This window comes from Cyanistes caeruleus, chromosome 22 (genome assembly GCF_971803275.1).
Source record: "Cyanistes caeruleus chromosome 22, bCyaCae1.hap1.1, whole genome shotgun sequence".
NCBI classification, from domain to species: domain Eukaryota; kingdom Metazoa; phylum Chordata; class Aves; order Passeriformes; family Paridae; genus Cyanistes; species Cyanistes caeruleus.
Window position 1 is genome coordinate 1048410 of NC_141722.1, and position 21873 is coordinate 1070282.

The 21873-nt window shown below is 41.0% G+C and overlaps 1 protein-coding gene across 2 annotated transcripts in view; it reads right to left on the reverse strand.

Annotated features, from left to right (window-relative positions):
- Positions 1–21213, reverse strand: part of IFFO2 (intermediate filament family orphan 2) — a 32648-nt gene extending 11435 nt beyond the window's left edge. Inside the window, exons 1-4 of one of the 2 annotated variants that reach the window (XM_086860218.1) lie at positions 20463–21213; positions 4911–4971; positions 3937–4032; positions 244–384 (exon numbers count right to left, since the gene is read on the reverse strand). In XM_086860218.1, coding sequence (XP_086716344.1) covers positions 244–384; positions 3937–4032; positions 4911–4971; positions 20463–21064 — 900 coding nt within the window. In that variant the 5' untranslated portion in view covers positions 21065–21213. The remainder of the gene's footprint in view (positions 1–243; positions 385–3936; positions 4033–4910; positions 4972–20462) is intronic. The other variant, XM_086860219.1, reaches the window with a different exon arrangement.
- Positions 21214–21873: the final 660 nt, after the last annotated feature.

Sequence of the window (21873 nt, forward strand, 5' to 3'; positions counted from 1 at the left end):
TTCCCCCTGCATTCAGTGCAGACTCACACCAGACTCAGCACGGCTTAAAGATCATCCTGGGACTCCTTTTTTTGTTAAACACTGTCACTTTGTGCTCTTGGTGCAGCTCCTGACACTGACAGACAGCGGGGGCTTTGTTTTATGGCTACAGAGTTCAAGAAAAGGCAAAAAAAAAAAAAGACCTGGACCACATTTCTCTGCTCCCTCCTGCCCTACCCTATGGAAAATTCAGGGCCTAATCACCTGGAAAATCTTGGAAACGTCTTCCGAGTTGCGCTGCTGCGCGACATCGCACAGCTTGGCCGTGATATCGATTCGGCGGCAGATGTCCATGTCCACCTTCATGGCCTTTTCTTGGATCTTTGTGTCCAGGTCTGTCATGGGCTGCAGGAAGGACAGCAGGGATTATCTTCTGTTATTAGACAGTTCAGGCAAGAGGAGATACCCCGCAGTATCTCTGGAACCCCACGCCGCTGTTAAACGTCGCCGCCCTGTCCTCGGGCGCGGCTCCGCGGCTCAGCCCTGGTTCCAACAAAGTTCCGACTCAGAGGGGGGGAAAAAAATTCTTGTACCCACCCCAAAAATGCTCAGGGAACCTCCAGGAACAGGACAATGGGATGCCCAGAGAAGCTGAGGCTGCCCTGGGAGCGCTCGAGGCTGAGGTGGGACTGGATTGTCCCTTCCATCCCAAACCGTTCTGGGATTCCGTAAATAACGCTTTAAAAAACGTAAAACACCCCCAATTCTGGGCTGTGCAGAGAATGAAATGGAAATTCCGGCCAGGATTTAACACTTCCCCTCTTCCTGACACAAAAGCTGCTGTTAAAGCAGAATCCAAACCAGAATCCAGAGCATGGAGCCAGCAAATCGTGGCTGGATCCAAAGAGATCCATGAAAACCTTGGCACTGACCTGGCCTCCAGCCCAGAAAAAGTTCTGCATCAAAATTCCTGCGTGGAAAACACTGCCTTGTAGTAATTCTAATTTCTAACAGATCCTCCCACTCACACAGAACTTCTAACGAAGGAAGAAACATTAAAAAAAAGCATAAATATTAAAATTTTCCATCCTAGTCTCGCTCTCCTGGACAGTCCCAGTCCTGAGCAATGCTTCCACCTGGGACACAAAAATGGAAAAACCCTTTGTAGACCAATTTTAAACATCAAAACCCCTTTCTAAGAGGAAAGCTTTGGGCTTTTTGTTGGTTTGGTTTGTTTTTCCCCTACCTTTTTTTGGTTTAAATTATTACACAGAGTTTTCTCCAGGCCCTGTGAACCACCTTTGGAGTTTGGGGATTTAGTTTTAAATTTTTACACAATTTTACACAGTTTTTAATCTTTACACTGAGTATTTTCCAGGCCCTGTGAACCACCTTTAGAGATTTAAGTTTTTTTGGTTTAAATTTTTACACAGGGTTTTCTCCAGCCCCTGTGAGCCACATCTGGAGATTTGAACTTTTAGTTTTAAATTTTTACACAATTTTACAAAATCTTTAATTTTTACACAGAGTCTTCTCCAGCCCCTGTGAGCCACCTTTGGAGATTTGAGCTTTTAATTTTAAATTTTTACACAGAGTTTTCTCCAGCCCCTATGCGCCACCTTTGGAGATTTGAACTTTTAATTTTAAATTTTTACACACAGTTTTCTCAAGCCCCTATGAGCCACCTTTGGAGATTTGAACTTTTAATTTTAAATTTTTACACAGTTTTCTCCAGCCCCTGTGAACCACCTCTGGAGATTTGAGCTTTTAGTTTTAAATTTTTACACAGAGTTTTCTCAAGCCCCTATGAGCCACCTTTGGAGATTTTAACTTTTAATTTTAAATTTTTACACAGAGTTTTCTCCAGCCCCTGTGAACCACCTCTGGAGATTTGAGCTTTTAGTTTTAAATTTTTACACAGAGTTTTCTCAAGCCCCTATGAGCCACCTTTGGAGATTTTAACTTTTAATTTTAAATTTTTACACAGTTTTCTCCAGCCCCTGTGAACCACATCTGGAGATTTGAGCTTTTAGTTTTAAATTTTTACACATTTTTTCCAGCCCCTGTGAGCCACCTTTGGAGATTTGAACTTTTAATTTTAAATTTTTACACAGAGTTTTCTCCAGCCCCTGTGAGCCACCTCTGGATATTTTCACCTTTGGAGTTTGAGGATTTTTGGGTTAAATTTTTACACAGTTTTCTCCAGCCCCTATGAGCCACCTTTGGAGATTTGAGCTTTTAATTTTAAATTTTTACACAGTTTTCTCCAGCCCCTGTGAACCACCTTTGGAGATTTTAACTTTTAATTTTAAATTTTTACACAGAGTTTTCTCAAGCCCCTATGAGCCACCTTTGCAGATTTTAATTTTAAATTTTTACACAGAGTTTTCTCCAGCCCCTGTGAACCACCTCTGGATATTTTCACCTTTGGAGTTTGAGGATTTTTGGTTTAAATTTTTACACGGAGTTTTCCCTGTGAACCACATCTGGAGATTTACGTTTTCCAAACACCCTGAGCAAAATAAACCTCTCAGCTCGACACAACCTCACCCCCAGGACCGCTGATGTTTATCTGCAGGAAGGAAAGATCCACGAGCCAACATCCTGCACTTCTCCCTTCCAAATATTTACCCAGTCAGCCTCCAAACAAACGCTCCCAGGGCTTTCCTGGGCATCCCTCAAATCCTGCAGAGCACTTTCCCTCAGCCCAGGAGATGTTTCTTCTCAGAACCTTTCTGGGAGCAGCTCCTGGCTGAAACCAACCCTTGATTAACCAGCAGAAGGACACACAGCTAATTGCCAAATTTGAATGAGAAATGGATTTGACAGCTCCAGCGGGTTCTGTGGGTTTGTGTGAAGTCAGGAAGGTGGTGTGTGTAAAAATGAGGGGATAAATGGGCGTGGAGGGGTTTGTTCCTCACACAAATGGCTTTGGTGCTACCTCAGGTTTATTGAGAAAGGCACCTTCATGTTCACCTGCCTTATCTTTGGTTCACCTGCCTTATCTCTGCAGATATCTGCATGCTGTCACTTTTAAATAAAGGAATTTTATCCGCTCAGGGCCTAAAAGATCCTCTGGCTTTAAAGACAACTCAGTATCTAACGAGACACCAGGAAATTCCTGAGAAAACAAAAGATTTTTTATTTTTATTTTTTTTTTTTTTTTTGTGGCTGAAGCTGGAAGCAAATCCAATACCTGAACCAGGATCACTGGATTAATCTTTTCAGGGTTTTATTGAGGGAAATGGGAAACTTGTGAGTGTGGGGAGGTCCTGGATCCCTGGAAATGCCCAAGGCCAGGTTGGGAAGGGCTTGGAGCAGCCTGGAATAGCTGAAGGTGTCCCTGCCATGGCAGGGGTGGAACAGGATGATCTTTAAGCCCAAACCATTCCCTGATCCCACACAAGGCGTTCCTTTAGGATGAACCTTCACCCCAATCCCACTTTTGGGATTTTCCTGGAGTTTTCCAACCCACTTCGGGATTTTCCCAGAGTTTTCCAACCCCTTTTGGGATTTTCCTGGAGTTTTCCAACCCCTTTTGGGATTTTCCCAGAATTTTCCAACCCCTTTTGGGATTTTCCTGGAGTTTTCCAACCCCTTTTGGGATTTTCCTGGAGTTTTCCAACCCCTTTTGGGATTTTCCCAGAATTTTCCAACCCCTTTTGGGATTTTCCTGGAGTTTTCCAACCCATTTTGGGATTTTCCTGGAGTTTTCCAACCCCTTTTTTCCCAGATCCTGGTGGGGAAGGGAGGGGAGAGTCCTTTAGGGGGTGAGCAGCACTTAATGCATCTCCACTCAAACCAGACAGGAAGCAGGGAAAGGGAAATCTGTCTGATGCAGGAGATGCCAGCAGCCATGGCTAATTAACACAGCAGTAATTAACACAGCAGCTAATCACCTGGCCATGATGAAGCTGTGCAGGACACACACACATACACACAAATCCTTGTACTTACATCACTCATCAGACCTTTAAAGACCACCAGCTCTGCTTTCAGCCTCTCGATCTTCTCATTCAGCTCCTCCTGGAGAGCTTCTGCTTCCTGGGCCTCCTGCAAGGGAAAAATCCCCAGAGATTCCAGAAAATTCCTCAGCCAGCCTCAGCAGGCTGGCCAGGCAACGGGAAAAATGGGATAGAAAGGAATTTTTCTTTAGTGAAATTTAATTGTTGCGCTTCACTCCCCTCCTCTCACTTTGTTGCTAATTTCATCACAAATTCCATCACAAACTTCATAAATTCCATCACAAACTTCACAAATTCCATCAAATTCCATCACAAATTTCATCACAAATTCCATCACAAATTTCATCACAAATTCCATCACAAACTTCATCAAAAACTTCACAAACCTCATCACAAATTTTATCACAAACTTCATCACAAACTTCACATATTCCATCACAAATTCCATCAAAATTCCATCACAAACTTCATCACAAACTTCACAAATTCCATCACAAACTTCACAAATTCCATCACAAATTCCATCACAAATTCCATCACAAATTCCATCACAAATTCCATCACAAACTTCATCACAAATTCATCACAAACTTCAAAAATTCCATCACAAACTTCACAAATTCCATCACAAATTCCATCACAAATTCCATCACAAATTCCATCACAAATTCCATCACAAATTCCATCACAAACTTCATCACAAATTCATCACAAACTTCAAAAATTCCATCACAAACTTCACAAATTCCATCACAAATTCCATCACAAATTCCATCACAAATTCCATCACAACCTTCATCACAAACCTCATCAAACTCCACCACAAACTTCCCCATTTCCTGCCCCAGCTCCCCAACATTTTTTTAGAGCACAGCTGCTCCAGCCAGGAGGCAGATCTTTATTTAAAAGACAAATAAAACGCTGTCAGTTCAGAAAAACCCCTGCACCTTTCACCCCACACCTCACCTCTCGCAAGGTTTCCACCATGGATTCCAGGCTCATCCTTCTGCTCAGCTCCTCCTCCCATCTGAAAGACCAGACAAAGTGTTAATTAGGGAGAAAAGTGCTTTTTTTCCGCTGGGAATGACAGAATTGTGATGGATGTGGGAGGATGGCAGTCACTGGAAATGCAGAGCAGATGGTTCTCCCTCCAAAGCTTGGGAGGGTTTTGTTGGGATCAGCGTTCCTGCTGCTCCCCAACATGCCAGGAACAGGGAATGGCAGAGTTTTGGGATGGGAGGAACCTCAAAAAATCACATTCCAGGCATCTCCCACTGTCCCAGATTGTTCCAGAAACTTCCAAGGATTCAGCCTCAGCTCCTTTGGGCACCCTATATATATATTATATATTATATATTATATATTATATATTATATATTATATATTATATATTATATATTATATATTATATATTATATATTATATATTATATATTATATATTATATATGATGTATTATATATTATATATGATGTATTATATATTATATATTATATATTATATATTATATATTATATACTATATATAACTTAATTATATTAATTATAATTAATATATATTCTTAATATTCTTAATATTCTTAATATTAGTAATAATATAATATAATATAACATAACATAATATAACATAATATAACATAATATAACATAATATAATATAATATAATATAATATAATATAATATAATATAATATAATATAATATAATATAATATAATATAATATAATATAATATAATATAATATAATACAACATAATATAATACAACATAATATAATACAACATAATATAATACAACATAATATAATACAATACAACATAATATAATATAATACAATATAATATAATACAATATAATACAACATAATACAATACAACATAATATAATACAATATAATACAATATAATACAATACAACATAATATAATACAACATAATTTAAATATAACAAATATATAGCAATATATTTGCTAGATGTAATATATAAGAAATATATTCGAATATAATATATTAGAATAGAATAGATTAGAATATATTAGGATATATCAGAATATATTAGAGTAGAATATATCCTAATATATTCTAATATATTCTTGCCCCACTTCCCAATAGATCAATCCTCTTGGCAAGGTAATAACTGAAAAATAAGAACATCAAAAAACTCAAGGAGAATGTCTGAATATGTGTGAGAATTTATGGATTTGTAGTAAAATTCTGTTTTTAAGGGAGGTGAATGCAGAGACACCCAGCCTGATTCTGTATATTTTACTTTCTTTTTTTCTCCTAATTGTTTTTTTTTTTTTTTTAATTAAACTTTAAAATTCTATAAAAATTATGTGAACCTCCTTTACCCTGCAGCTGCTCCTCCAAACTCACTTTATTTCTTGGCTCCCACGCAGCAATTCCAATGGTTTCCAGCTGCATCCAAAAATCCCTTTCCTGACTCATCCAAAGCTCCCAGACTTTGGGGCTTTTTATTACATTTTTAGTAATTTCTTCTAAAAAAAGCAACATGAATTTCCAAACCTAGCCAGGCTTTTTTAAAATTTTTTCTCTATTTTTTTCCCTCCATCCACTCACAAATAAAGGTCAAGCCTGACTTTTCCTGCAGCCCTTTATTTTTTTTCCCAGATGTGACACATCACATTCCAGCGGCGTTCCGTCACTCCTGGGGCTCAGCCTGGTGTCTGAGAGGAGAATAAAGGGCACCCAGCTCTCTGGAGAGGATATTGGATATAAACAGAAGCCAGCAGCACTCAGGATTAGCATTCCTTAAAGGAGTTTTCCTGTAAAGCTGAGTCACATCCACAGCTCTGCTCCCAAGGAAATTGGGAGAGTTAAACTCCCAAAAAAGAGATGGAGACACCTCGGGGTCCCCCCAAAGCTTCTCCAGGTTCTCCCAATAAATGGAATTACACCGAGCTCTGTGCTGAGCCCCAAACTGCCTTAAAAGCACTCCCAAGGAATGGGATCCTCTTCTTTTCCTGGGAATGCAGAGCAGGGAAAGGCAGGAGAATCACAAAATCCCCTTTGGAATGGTGTTATAAATGTACTGTATTGTATTGTATTGTATTGCATTATAATGTATTATATTGTATTATATTGTATTGTATTGTATTGTATTATAATTATATTATATTATATAGTATTGTATTGTATTGTATTATAATTATATTGTATTACATTATATTATATTATATTACATTACATTATATTATATTATATTATATTATATTGTATTGTATTGTATTGTATTGTATTGTATTGTATTATATTATATTATATTATATTATATTATGAAATATAGATGAAATTATATGAAATTATATGAAATATAGATGAAATATAGATGAAATTATATGAAATTATATGAAATTATATGAAATTATATGAAATTATATGAAATTATATGAAATTCAGTGTTTTCCTGGATGTCAGAGCCAGCTATCAGAGACAAGGACACACTCTCTGTGTCTCTGACTCCATCACCTCTCAGGGATCAGGAAGGGAAGGGAAATACTCCAGACCCATCAGGTTTGAACCCACGGCAGGAAAAGCATTGCTTTCAGCACTAACTCTGTCTAAATCAGCATTTTTAAGATGCTGTAAAACACAGAGAATCTCCCTGATCATCCCAAGCCTTGATCCAACATGCCCGACCTCATTATAACAAATTAAATGCTATTTGATGGGCTCTGTGGAAAACAAATTAATTTAATGGGAAGGGCTGATTCCATTAGGCTGGAAGAGTCGAGTGAAGTTGTTTTTCTGCCTGTTTTAACACCCCCTCCATGATTCCAGCATCACAATTCCCAAACATCAGAGCCACGGGGGATTTTATCCCTGAGCCCTTTGCACAGGTTTGGAAAGGAGAGGTTTAATTTTAAAGCCTTATTCTACACCTGGGCTCTGCTTAAAGCATCAAGCAGAACCTTTGAACAGCAATTCCTTGTGAAGAAAATTGCTAAAAGGAGTTACTCCACAGGAAAAAATTGTCTAATTACACCCCCTGCTCACACCCAGCGAGGAAAACGCTCCTGGAACCACAATAAAAATCATCTGCAGCTTCCTTTGTGTCTCCTCACATGGGCTGTTCAAACAAAACCTGGCTTTAATTTGAGCCCAGGTCATCAGCAGCATTCCTTCAGAGGGAAAATGATGGGGCTCTCCAAAGAGCAGGAGGATCCACAGGGAGCTCCAGGCACCGAGTCACCGCTCCTGGGGGAGTTCTTCCTGCTCTGGATGAGTTAAATTATCAGTTTCAACCTTGGATAAAGCTCAGGATCCCTCTTTGCAGAGAAATCCCTTCACAAGGACACGAGGATCTCCTCCAGAAGAGGCTCAGCTCGGTGGGTGAGGATGCTCTGAGGTTTCTCGGGGTGTTTGGTACAACTCAGGGAGCCCCTATGAGATCTTGATTGTGGATTGGAGATTTTTTCCCAGCCCCACACTCAGCCAAGTGAAGGAAAATCCAATCCCTGTCCTGCTTTCCAAGCCAGAGAATCCTACAAGTGAGGAGAAATCTGGAGAGAAAAGTTTTGTCCAGCTCACGTCCCGCTGTTCCCTTCCCTAATCCCATTTTTGGAGAGAAAGATGAGGCTGAAGGCACAAAATCCAGCCTGATTATCACTGATGTACCCGTTCCAGAAATTTTCTGATTGTGAAAATTGATTTTATTCATAAAATAGAAATGATTTGATGGCTTAAATGAAAACCCCAATAGAAATGGGTTAAACCCATGAGAAGTGTCCAAAGCCACAACTCCCAGCACACGCTCCTGAGGAGAAATTAAGGAATTTAACTCCTTACTTAATTCCTTCCCAAAGTTTCAGGATCCTTGTGCTCAGGAAATCAGAGCTGCTACATCCCGAGGAGCAAAACCACAAAAAGCTCTGCCTGTGCAGGCTTTAGAAATAAAACATCCATTCTGAAGGAACTGGAGTGGAATTAAAAGCACATTTTATCACACCTCCCACCGCTGTGCCGTGGCAGGAACACGACGTTTCCTGCAGAGAAAGGAGCTGGGATTGGGATGATAAAACACCAGCAGGTGTGGAGAAAGGTGCAGGATGTAATTTGGGATTTAACAGAGACAGAATGTGAATTAAAATCTGCTTTCTGTCCTTTCCTCTGAAAATTTGTGCCCGAGCTGTCTCCGAAAGGAGAAATTACAGCCCCAGGTGGGTTCCACGGGAGTGGATTTCACCAAGCCCAGGTGTTTTGGGTGGGAAGGGAGATCCAGACCCCATCCCTTTGCCATGGGACACCTTCCCCTGTCCCAGGTTGTTCCAAGCCCTGGCCTTGGACACTCCCAGGGATCAGGAATCCTCAGCTTTTCTGGGAATCTGTGCCAGGGAATGATTCCTCCCCTATTTTCCACATTTTCCCCCCCTCTCTGGCCTTTCCTTCTTCTTTTACTGAATTCTCACTCCTTTTATCTGAGTTTTGCTTTATTTTTTAATGCCCAGAACGCAGCAGAATTCCAGAACTGATAAAGAAACATCAGCAGGAGAGATCTCGGGTGGGCAGGACAAAAAAATAAGAGAATTAAAACCCCCAAATAAACCAGATCTGAAATCTTAATTCAAGAAGGAGCCGTACCAAACCAGAATAAATCCCTGGCAGCCGCTGCGAGGAGGTGACACAAGAACGTGCTCTAACATTCCCCATCACCCTTTTAAAAATACATTTGTGTTTTTCATGCTGCTCAGGACATTTCCTTTGGAATTTCTCACCTCCTACTGCTGCCTCTCACAGGCTGTGCCAAAGTTCTGCCAGCTCAGACCAGGAGTTCCAAGAGGGATTTAAAGCCATGAGAGCTGTAATCCCCCAATTAAAGCTTCAGGTAATTAAGTCATTTATTAAAGTTTGCTCTCCCTCCCCTCCCCAGTTCATTTAGTTGATATTTTTCTGGGCTTGAGATTGTCAGTTCTGTCTGAGATAAATAAAAGAAATATAATAATAATAATAAATAATAAATATATAAATAATTAATTTATAAATATATAAAATATTCTATAATATTGTATAATATTCTATTCTATTCTATTCTATTCTATTCTATTCTATTCTATTCTATTCTATTCCATTCTATTCTATTGTATTACATTATATTGTATTATATTGTATTATGTTACATTATATATTATATTATATTATATTATATTATATTATATTATATTATATTATATTATATTATATTATACCATATCATATATCATATCATATTATATCATATCATATAATATATCATATCATATTATATCATATCATATTATATTATATTATATCATATCATATTATATTATATTACATTCTATTATAATAATAAATAATAATAAATAGATCACAAATAATTAAATGGGAGAACAGCAGGTTCTGACAGGCTGAGATGTTTTAGAGTTCTACACTGGAGCAGTACAGAATCTGAAAAATCTGAAATATGAGTATTAAAAAAAAATAAAAATAACAGAAACATTTTATAAAAATATTTGATAGAAATATTTGCTAGAAGTATTTGCTAGAAATATTTGATATACATACTTATACACATATAAGTAATAAGTATAATACAAATATATTCTATAAATAAATATAAATATATATATTAAAATTAAATGTTTTATAGTATTGTTTATATTATAATATAAATATTATCTTTATATAAATCCCTGACACATCTCTGAGCTGTCGGAAACTCCAGGCAAACTCCTGTGGCAAGTTTTTCCTTTCTCCTCCCTATAAACACCTCGTGCAAACCCTCCTGGAGCTGCCAAGTGAAAAGAATTCATTATCTCAGCTTCTGCACATGACTCTGGGGAAGATTCCTCCATCCCAGCCACGAGGAATTGTCCAGCAAGGCAGGAGAGCTTTCCCATGTAGGGTGAGGAATATTCACCAGCGCCTCGTGACTTCTCTTGGAGCCTGGGATACACAGTGAGTGCCCTTGTTTCTGATGTTTGGTTATAACACCCAGAAAAACACTGAATTTCATAGAATATGAAATTCATGAGCGTGTTTTCATGTTAGATTAAAGGGAGATAGAAAAAGCTCAAAGTGTGAGTCTGTAGATTAGAAAGTTTCTTAAATCACTGGGTGAAAAAGTTAATTTAGAGAACAGGAGAGAAGATGAAGGATTTAAAATGTTGTCTCTTGTCCCTTCTTCTTTATTCTTCATGTTCTTCTCCTGGAGGTTTTTGGGTGGTAATAAATGATTGGACAGAAAATGTCACAGAGCAGCACACAGGTGATGGGTCATTGGGTCATTAAGAAAAATAATATACATATTTTTGGAGAAGGGAGGGAGGGAGGGAGGGAGGGAGGGAGGGAGGGAGGGAGGGAGGGAGGGAGGGAGGGAGGGAGGGAGGGAGGGAGGGAGGGAGGAAGGAAGGAAGGAAGGAAGGAAGGAAGGAAGGAAGGAAGGAAGGAAGGAAGGAAGGAAGGAAGGAAGGAAGGAAGGAAGGAAGGAAGGAAGGAAGGAAGGAAGGAAGGAAGGAAGGAAGGAAGGAAGGAAGGAAGGAAGGAAGGAAGGAAGGAAGGAAGGAAGGAAGGAAGGAAGGAAGGAAGGAAGGAAGGAAGGAAGGAAGGAAGGAAGGAAGGAAGGAAGGAAGGAAGGAAGGAAGGAAGGAAGGAAGGAAGGAAGGAAGGAAGGAAGGAAGGAAGGAAGGAAGGAAGGAAGGAAGGAAGGAAGGAAGGAAGGAAGGAAGGAAGGAAGGAAGGAAGGAAGGAAGGAAGGAAGGAAGGAAGGAAGGAAGGAAGGAAGGAAGGAAGGAAGGAAGGAAGGAAGGAAGGAAGGAAGGAAGGAAGGAAGGAAGGAAGGAAGGAAGGAAGGAAGGAAGGAAGGAAGGAAGGAAGGAAGGAAGGAAGGAAGGAAGGAAGGAAGGAAGGAAGGAAGGAAGGAAGGAAGGAAGGAAGGAAGGAAGGAAGGAAGGAAGGAAGGAAGGAAGGAAGGAAGGAAGGAAGGAAGGAAGGAAGGAAGGAAGGAAGGAAGGAAGGAAGGAAGGAAGGAAGGAAGGAAGGAAGGAAGGAAGGAAGGAAGGAAGGAAGGAAGGAAGGAAGGAAGGAAGGAAGGAAGGAAGGAAGGAAGGAAGGAAGGAAGGAAGGAAGGAAGGAAGGAAGGAAGGAAGGAAGGAAGGAAGGAAGGAAGGAAGGAAGGAAGGAAGGAAGGAAGGAAGGAAGGAAGGAAGGAAGGAAGGAAGGAAAACACTAAAATAAACTCATTTTTGCCTCCTGAGACAACAAAACTGTGATTTGAACCCTCACTTTTTATTTTTATAAATAAAAATTTCGCTGTTTTCCAGGCAGAAAACACCAAAAAAAGCCACACCTGAAGGCGTGGATGGCCACAAAGGTTGGGTGAGTCCCAAAATCCCGTTGGGAAAGGATCCAAATCAGCCAAGTTTTGGGGAATTGGGACACAGGGAAGCAGAGGAATCACATGGAGAAGAGTTTTGGCCGCAGGAACAAAGAGCTCTGAGGTTTCTGGGCTGGGATTTGGGCCTCTGGCTCCCTAACGAGCAGGACACGTTAATTAATTAATGGACATTAATGGACACAGAGCTCCATTCTCCTCCAGAAATTCCTGATGGAATTCATCCAGATTTTCCCTCCATCTAAATTTTCTCTCCATCCAAATTTTCTCTCCAAATTTTTCCCTCCATCTAAATTTTCCCTCCATCCAAATTTTTCCCTCCATCCAAATTTTTCCCTCCATCTAAATTTTCCCTCCATCCAAATTTTCTCTCCAAATTTTTCCCTCCATCCAAATTTTCTCTCCATCCAAATTTCCCCTTCCATGATGGAATTTTCCCTCTCTCCAATCCAAACCTCTCTCGCTGCCACACCTGGTGCCTTCTCCTCTCATTCCCTGGGAGAACTGACCCAAATTAAGGCATTTTAACAATTTATTTGAAATTTGAGAAGCTCTCGCCGTGCCCAGGTTATTCCCCCACTGCAATAATCTCATTTTTGTCCCTTTATTCCTAAATTTATAGTGAAGTGGAGGAAAATTCCTTCCCTCCAGAGGTGAGAGGTTCAGGGTTAGAAATCCGAGCACTCCTGGATCCCTGGAATTGGATCTTGGTCATTCCAACCCTGGGATTCCAATTTTTCCCATTTTCCCGGATCAGTCTGGTGCCTTTTTATTCATTTATTGCTTTTTTATTATCATTTCTCACTGATCCTTTCAGGTCCCTTGGAATGAGGGGGTTTTTTATAGGAAGAATTTTTATATTGAATATAATATTTTTATATTGAAGCAGGAGTTTCAATCGCTCTGAACACAAACATTGTTCAACTTTCACAAAAAAAAAAAAAGAAAATGGAAGAAATCTCTTCTCATACAATTAAAATAAAAATAAATTAAAAATGTAGGTTTTAAACAAAAGGATGGAGATTTAGAATCAAAATATCCCAAGCTGGAAGCTTCTCCTTTTGCTTTTTCCTCCAGCTGATGATATTTTACCCAAATGAGGGATAAATTTGCATCTTTTCTATTTATTGTGTTGCCTTAATCTCATATTTTTATTTTTTTTTCAGCAAAGATCATGATTTTACACGAGATTATGATTTCAGATGATGATTTTAACACCTGTAGTTCACCTACAAATATTATTTTATTAAATATTCCAAGCACAGAAAGTGGGATTGAAGGGAAACACCTTCACCTCCTCCCAAACTTTCTCCTGCATCCCCTAAAACCCAGAAATCCAAATTTCCAGCTGTGTTGTGAGGGGAAAAAAATGAAATGAAATGAAATGAAATGAAATGAAATGAAATGAAATAAAATAAAATATTAAATAAAAGATTAAATAAAATAAAATAAATTTATATAAAATACATAATAAATATAATATTATAGATAATATAATATAGTATTATATGTTATGGTATATAACATGTATTATATAACATATAATATATAAATAAATATATAAAATCTATAATATATAATATATTATATGTAAAATAATATAAATAATCTAAATAAATATATAAAATCTAATATATTATATATATTTAATAATAAATATAGAAAACCTATAATATATATTATATTATATATATTTAATAATAATATATATAAAATCTATAATATATAATGCATTATATTTTCCATATATCTACATAATAATAATGTAAATAATAATAAATTAATTAAATTAATTAAATTAAATATATCAACCTGAGATTTGTCTCTAAATGTGTCTCTGCAGCAGCATTTTAGAAGGAAAAATGGAATTATTTATGGAATTGTTTATGGAATTAATTATGGAACTGTTTATGGAATTGTTTATGGAATTATTATTTATGGAATTATTATTTATGGGATTATTTATGGACTTATAAAATTATTTATGGAATTATTATTTATGGAATTATTTTTTATGGAATTATTAATGGAATTATTATTTATGGAATTTTTAATGGAATTATTTATGGAATTATTTCTCTTCTGGTGCCTCACTTTCCACCCAACAATTCCAGGTGGATATTTGTGCCACACAGCCAAGTTTCTTTCACATTTATCACATTTATCCCTTCTTCTCCACGAGGAAAACTGATCTTCTCCCAGCCCAGGGGAAAAAAAGAGACTTTTTAATATCAAACTTCACATCTTGTAAGAAGCAGCCAAAAAAATAAAAATCCACCCCTCCAAGACCGACGAGAAAAGGTGGAAAATCCAGAATTTCCGCGAAATTAAAATAATAATAAATAATAATAAAATAAAAATAATTATCCCTGTATAAAACATAAAAAAAAGCAAAGCAGGAATAACAGAATCCAAGAAGTGAAATTCACAGAGATTGTTCCTGCCAGCCCCGTGACCAATCGAGGCAGGGCCAATCCCTCCAGGGAGGTGGGGGATGAGAAAAATGATTTGTTTTTGATTGGGTCTACGCAGAACATTTGCATCTCGTTACCGCTGATATTTTAGCCTTAAAACTTCTCAGACATTCCTCCAGGGTTTATCTTAAGCACATTTTTATTAAGTTCCCCTCTCTAAATAAAAAATCGAGGCGAGCTCCGGCGAGTTTTGACGCTTTGACAATGATAATCTTTGTCCCTCGCAGCTGCAGCAGATTTGAGATCATTTGAGATAATCTCTTTTCCAAGTGCGGTTTATGAGCGCTGCCGGTGAAATCCGCGCTGGGGTGAAACTGTTCTGAGCGGCACAGCTGGAGGGGCAGCGCCGGGAACATCTGGAGGGCTGCGAACATCTGGAGCAGGGAATGGCGATGGGTAAAGCCAGCCCGGGATGGAGGGCACGGCTGGGGGGTGGCAGTGACAGCGCGGCCTGGGATGGACACGCGGCACTGGGATTGTCACTGGCACTGCTGTCACTGGCACTGCTGTGCTGGCACTGCTGTCACTGTCACTGCTGTGCTGGCACTGTCACTGCTGTGCTGGCACTGTCACTGCTGTGCTGGCACTGTCACTGGCACTGCTGGCACTGGCACTGCTGTGCTGGCACTGGTATTGTCATTGTCACTGCCATCACTGTCACTGCTGTGCTGCCACTGTCACTGTCACAGCTGTGCTGGCACTGGCATTGTCACTGCTGTCACTGTCACTGCTGTGCTGGCACTGTCACTGGCACTGCTGGCACTGGCACTACTGGCACTGTCACTGTCACTGCTGTCACTGTCACTGCTGTCACTGTCACTGCCATCACTGTCACTGCTGTGCTGTCACTGGTATTGTCATTGTCACTGTCATTGTCACTGCTGTCACTGTCACGGCTGTGCTGTCACTGCTGTGCTGCCACTGTCACTGTCACAGCTGTGCTGGCACTGGCATTGTCATTGTCACTGTCATTGGCACTGCTGACACCATCACTGCCATCACTGTCACTGCTGTGCTGTCACTGGTATTGTCATTGTCACTGTCATTGGCACTGCTGTCACTGTCACGGCTGTGCTGTCACTGCTGTGCTGTCACTGCCACATGCCACTGTCACTGGCATTGTCACTGCTGTGCTGGCACTGCTGGCACTGTCACTGCTGGCACTGGTACAGCTGTGCTGGCACTGCTGTGCCGCCACTGTCACTGTCACTGGCATTGTCACTGCTGTAATGTCACTGTCATTGTCACTGCTGTGCTGTCACTGCCACATGCCACTAGCACTGGCGTTGTCACTGTCACAGTCACTGCTGTGCTGCCATTGTCACTGTCACTGCTGTTCTGGCACAGCTGTCACTGCCACTGTCACAGCTGTGCTGCCACTGTCACAGCACCACTGCCACCATCACCACTGTCACAGCACCACTGCCACCACTGTCACAGTCACAGAACCACTGTCACCACTACTGCCACCACTGTCACGGTCACCACTGTCACCGTCCCACTGTCACTGTCACCACTGTCCCCACTGTCCCTGTCCCACTGTCCCCGCTGTCCCAGCGCTCAGGGACGTGCCAGCTCCCGCAGGCTCTCCGGGAAGGTGACACCTCAGCCTGGGCTGGGGACACATCCCGGGCACCCCCAGCTCCTGTGATCCCCCTGGCACCGGGGCTGTGACAAACAGAACCTCACCAGTAAAATATTATTATTATTATTATTATTATTATTATTATTATTATTATTATTATTATTATTATTATCATTATCATTATCATTATCATTATCATTATCATCATTATCATCATTATTATCATCATTATTATTAATTATTATTACTATTACTATTGTTACTATTATTATACTAGTTATTATTTACTAATTATTTATTAATTATTATTAATTTATTATTTATGGTAGCATTATTCTGTCTAGAAATAAAAAATCCCGTCACCAGAGCGTTTTAAATTTAAAAATGTCACTCTGCTCCATTTTCAATTAACTGTCCCTGAAGGTATTTTATTTTTTTTATTGAGTTGACTGAAAAAATGCAATTTTGCAGAGAGACTATTTTGGTTTTTCCTGCTAAAAGGGTAGAAATAGGTAAAAATAACAAAATATCTGATAAACAATAAATGATTTGATTTGGAGTCAGATCTATGGCCAAAAGCTCTGCTAAATTAATTTTCCATAGCTGGAGAAAAATTAAAAATTTATTGAACTTGATTTTTCCTCTAAAACTCCTCCAGTTGTTAACTCCCTCAAGAAGTCATAAACTCGTGTAAAATCATGATCCTTGCTAAAAAAAATTAAAATATGAGATTAAGACAACACAAAAAGTAGAAAAGATGCAAATTTATCCCTCATTTGGGTAAAATATCACCTGGAGGAAAAAAGCAAAAGCAGTTTTGGACTGAAATATCTGTTGGGCTCCTCATTTTGCTTGAGACACAAACAAAAGGAGGGGAAAAATATGATTTGTGTGCCCTTTTAGAGCTCCAGTTTGTTGTCTGAGGATAATTATTTTAGGGAATGGAAGAAAGAAATTAAATATATTTCCCCCAAATGAAGCCATTCCTAATCCCAGGAATTGCACAGGCGGGATTCCATTGGAAGGAACATCCTGGATGATCTCCCGCTGTTATTTTACAGCAGCAAGGCAACTTTTCCTCTTCAAGAAAGGAAACAAAAGGAATTATTTCCTCCCCCCTCTGCGTTTTGCAGTTGCCAGGTGGGACACGAGTGAGTTTAACAGCAGCAGAAATATCAGCACATGGTTCATCCACATCCAAACACTCAGAGCACAAACATCTCACAGCCACAACCTCCCTGGCCACCCTGAAAAGGGGGAAAAGCCTCTCCTGGCCCAGGAAATAAATGGAATTATCATCATTTCCTTAAGGATCCTTGGTGGCTCCTGGGTGAGGTCACAGGGCCTGGCTGCTCCACAAAGGCTCTGCTGGCTCTGAGCTATAAAAGATTCTTTTCTTTTTATTTTACCTTGCTTTTCATTTCCTTCTTTTTTTATATTTATTTTCATTCCCCTCTTTATTTTACATTTCATTTCCTTCTTTATTTTATATTTCTTTTCATTTCCTTCTTTATTTTATATTTCTTTTCATTTCCTTCTTTATTTTACATTTCTTCTCATTTCCTTCTTTATTTTATATTTCTTTTCATTTCCTTCTTTATTTTATATTTCTTTTCATTTCCTTCTTTATTTTACATTTCTTCTCATTTCCTTCTTTTTTTATATTTCTTTTCATTTCCTTCTTTATTTTGCATTTCTTTTCATTCCCTTCTTTATTTTACATTCCTTTTCATTCCCTTCTTTATTTTACATTCCTTTTCATTTCCTTCTTTATTTTAGATTTCTTTTCATTTCCTTCTTTATTTTACATTCCTTTTCATTTCCTTCTTTATTTTACATTCCTTTTCATTTCCTTCTTTATTTTACATTTCTTTTCATTTCTTTATTTTATATTTCTTTTCATTTCCTTCTTTATTTTACATTTCATTTCCTTCCTTATTTTACATTTTTCATTTCCTTCTTTATTTTAGTTTTCATTTCCTTCTTTATTTTACATTTCTTTTCCTTCTTTTCCTGGTGGCTCAGCTGGGTTTGTGCCAGGCACGTGGAGCTGAGCTCCCTAAATAAATCAGGATGAGGGAACCCCAGAGAGGTTCCAGGGAGAACAAACCCCATCCCAAACCCTGCATCCCCCAGAGCTCAGGGTGTCAAACCCCAGCAGGAAAATCAAACAGCAAAATCTTCTCTCTGAGCTCACCCAAAGCAGCTCAAACCCAGTAAAAAATCCCACGCTGAAGGTACAACATCACCAACCTGGCATGGGTTGATGTTCATTTATTTTATTTATTTTTCCCCCCCACACACAAGGAAAACATCTTTCAAGGGCAAGAATAAGATCTGAGGTTCTCCTTTGCTCTGCTGGATTTATCTGGTTTATGCAAACCCTTGAGAGAGGAGAAAATGTGTTTTACACAAGCAGAAAAAAATAAAAAAAATCAGATTTTTTTTTTTTTTTAAAGCAGAAAAATCAACTTGGTATCAGCAGAAAGGCTGAACCTGAAGGCTCACAAGTCTCCTCTTCCATCAGAAGTGGGAATAAATCAAATATCCATGGAAAAGGAGAAGCAGTTTTGTGGCTGTGCCTCAAGTTTTGTGGTCCAAAAGAGCCCAGGCAGTGTGAGACCCCCCCTTTCTCAAAGCAGCAGCACTTCCTCTGCTCCTCCCTTTCCTCAGCCACACAAACCAAACCCAGCCTGTGCCACCACAGCTCCAGCCTGGAAAACAGAGCCCAACTCCTTTTCTCCAGCATCTCCAGCCACGAGAGCAGAGCAGCCCCAGGAGCTGCAGCGGGTGAGGAAATCCACGGATCCTCTCTGGACCAGCCAAAGCTGCCCAGAAAATGTCTCTGGTTGCAGCAGGGGAGGCTGAGCAGAGCTCACCGCAGTCTGCAAAGCTGGGCTGGAGGGATCCGCGCTCCCCAGAGCCGCCAAATGCGCAAAACCAGCGCGGATTCGGCGCCTTCTGCACGACCAAAGCCTGAATTTGAACCGTTTTAAAGCTAAACACGCCCAAACTCCGGCCGAGAGAGCCCACGAAGGACAGCAGCTCCTCACACAATGCAGGAATTTCCCTGCAGAAGCCAAACTACATTTTTTTTTTCCCCCTTCTGGCCTCCATCTCAGCCAAGCAGCAATCCAAGGGAACGCCATCCATCACCATCCATCACCATCCCAAGGCCAGGGCTTGCCACAGGCCAGGGGAGACCTCCAGACCATCGAGCTTTACAAAAGGCTTTTGTTTCTCCTAATTCCCAGCAACATCTCGGAGCGCAAACGCTGCCCTGCAGTGTTTGCAACCCAAATATTGCAGCGCTGAGCTAATTTCGTGGGGCTGGCACGCACACAAACCGGCTACTGGAGTAATCAGACCACAAAAAAAAATAAAATAAATATATATATATATATATAGAGGAAAAAAATGAAGGCGAGCTAAATTTAGGAGCAACTATGCAATACTAATAACTAAAGGATTATTTCCTTTCTAATATATATATATATATATATAAATGTGTGTGTCTATATATATACACACATATATATACACATATATACATAAATAGATATATATATACATATATAGATATATATATACATATATAGATATATATAGATATATAGATATATAGATACATATATAGATATTATACATATATATATATAGATATATAGATACATATATAGATACATATATAGATATATATATACATATATAGATACATATATAGATATATATAGATAATATATAGATGATAGATAGATAGATAGATAGATAGATAGACAGATAGATAGATAGATAGATAGATAGATAGATATAGATATTTACATATATATATATATAATTTTTTTTCTATTTTAAGCTGACGGTGGATCCAGGCTCTCCATCCCCTCCCCCAGGGAAGGACCCCACAGTTTTCTGGGTACCAAGACGAGGTCCAACTCCCCTTTAGGCACGAATAAAACCCCCCCAGGAGCTCCCGGGGAGGGGGAGCGCGGTGCCCGCGTCCTCCGCGCTGTCCCCGAGCGCTCCCGGGCAGGGCTGGCCCCGTTTCCCCGCAGTGCAGCGCGGATCGCCCGCATCCCCCCATCACTCACTTCCTCTTGTACTCGTCTCGCTCCCGCTTGACTTTGGCCAGCACGTTGTAGAGGGCGCGGATCTCGGGGGTGATGGTGTCGATCTGTACCCCGACTCCGTCCGGGTGCACCCAGGACACGCCGGGGCCCTGCACGGTCTCCAGGCCGCCGCCTCCGGTGCGCCGCACCTGGGTGTAGCTCCAGATGGTACCGGGCAAGCGGCCGTAGTGCGGCGGCGAGGGCAGAGCCCCGTGGCCGGGGCCCGGAGGAGGAACCAGCGGCGGGGTCCCGCCGTCCGTCTGCACCGCCTGGTCCCGGGAGAAGGTTTTGTAGCGCAGCCGCCGCTCGCGCTCGCTCTGCTGGGCCGCCAGCTGCTTCTCCAGCAGCCGGTTCCGCCGCTCCAGCTCGTGCACCTTGGCCAGGAAGCAGCGGAACCGCACGTTCAGCCCCTTCAGCAGATGGATGTTGGAGCCCAGGTCGTTCCGCAGCGCCGCCGTCACCGGAGGGCCCCCCCCGGCCGCCGCGGGGCCGCCGCCGCCGGGGCCCAGCGGGCAGGAGGAGGCGGCGGCGGCGGCGGCGGGGGAGAAGGCGCGGGCCATCTCCCCGAAGAGCAGCGAGTTCATGGCGGAGGGGGCGGTGGCGGAGGGCCCGGCGGTGGCGGGGGGCCCGGCGGTGGCGGAGGGCCGGGCGCTGATGGAGGAGCTGCCGGTGCCGGTGCCGGTTCCGTCTCTGCGGCCGCCGCCGCTCTCTCAGGACTCCGAGGGCTCTGGGCGGGCGCGCGGGGCGGGGCCGGCCCCGCCCACAGCGCCGCGCGCCGGGGCCCGCGCGGCGAGCCACGCCCCTTATTCCATACGCGTGCGCTCATTTCCATAACCACGCCCTTTCCCCATGCACTCACGTTCATACCATAACCATGCCACTTGTCCCGATCGGCGCCTCATTTACATAACCACGCCTATATTGCCATAATTGGCACAATGGCCACGCCTCTCATTTACATAGCTCCGCCCATCGGCGCCGCAGCCTCGGCCGCTCCCTCCACGTGTCCGCAGCGCGCGCTCGGTGATTTTGGGGGATTTCGGGGGATTTGGGGGATTTTGGAGGATTTTTGGGATTTCTGGGGAGCCGAGGGGTCCGAGGGCGCTGCAGAGCCCACAGGAATCCCCGCATTAATGAACGAAGGCGCGGTGAAGGAGCTGCGGACACCACGGAAGCACCAACCCCGCTGTTATAAACACATATTTACATTTAATTTACATTATCGGCTTTTCGCAGATATTAAAATGAATGCTGTGCGCGCAATGCTGGAAATCTTCGCTGTATTAAAATGGTTCCTTCTATTTCTGTTATTGATAGAACGTAGAAATAGTGCTATAATAAATATATATTTATATAGATTTATATGTTAGGTTGTAGCATGGTATTAAAATAG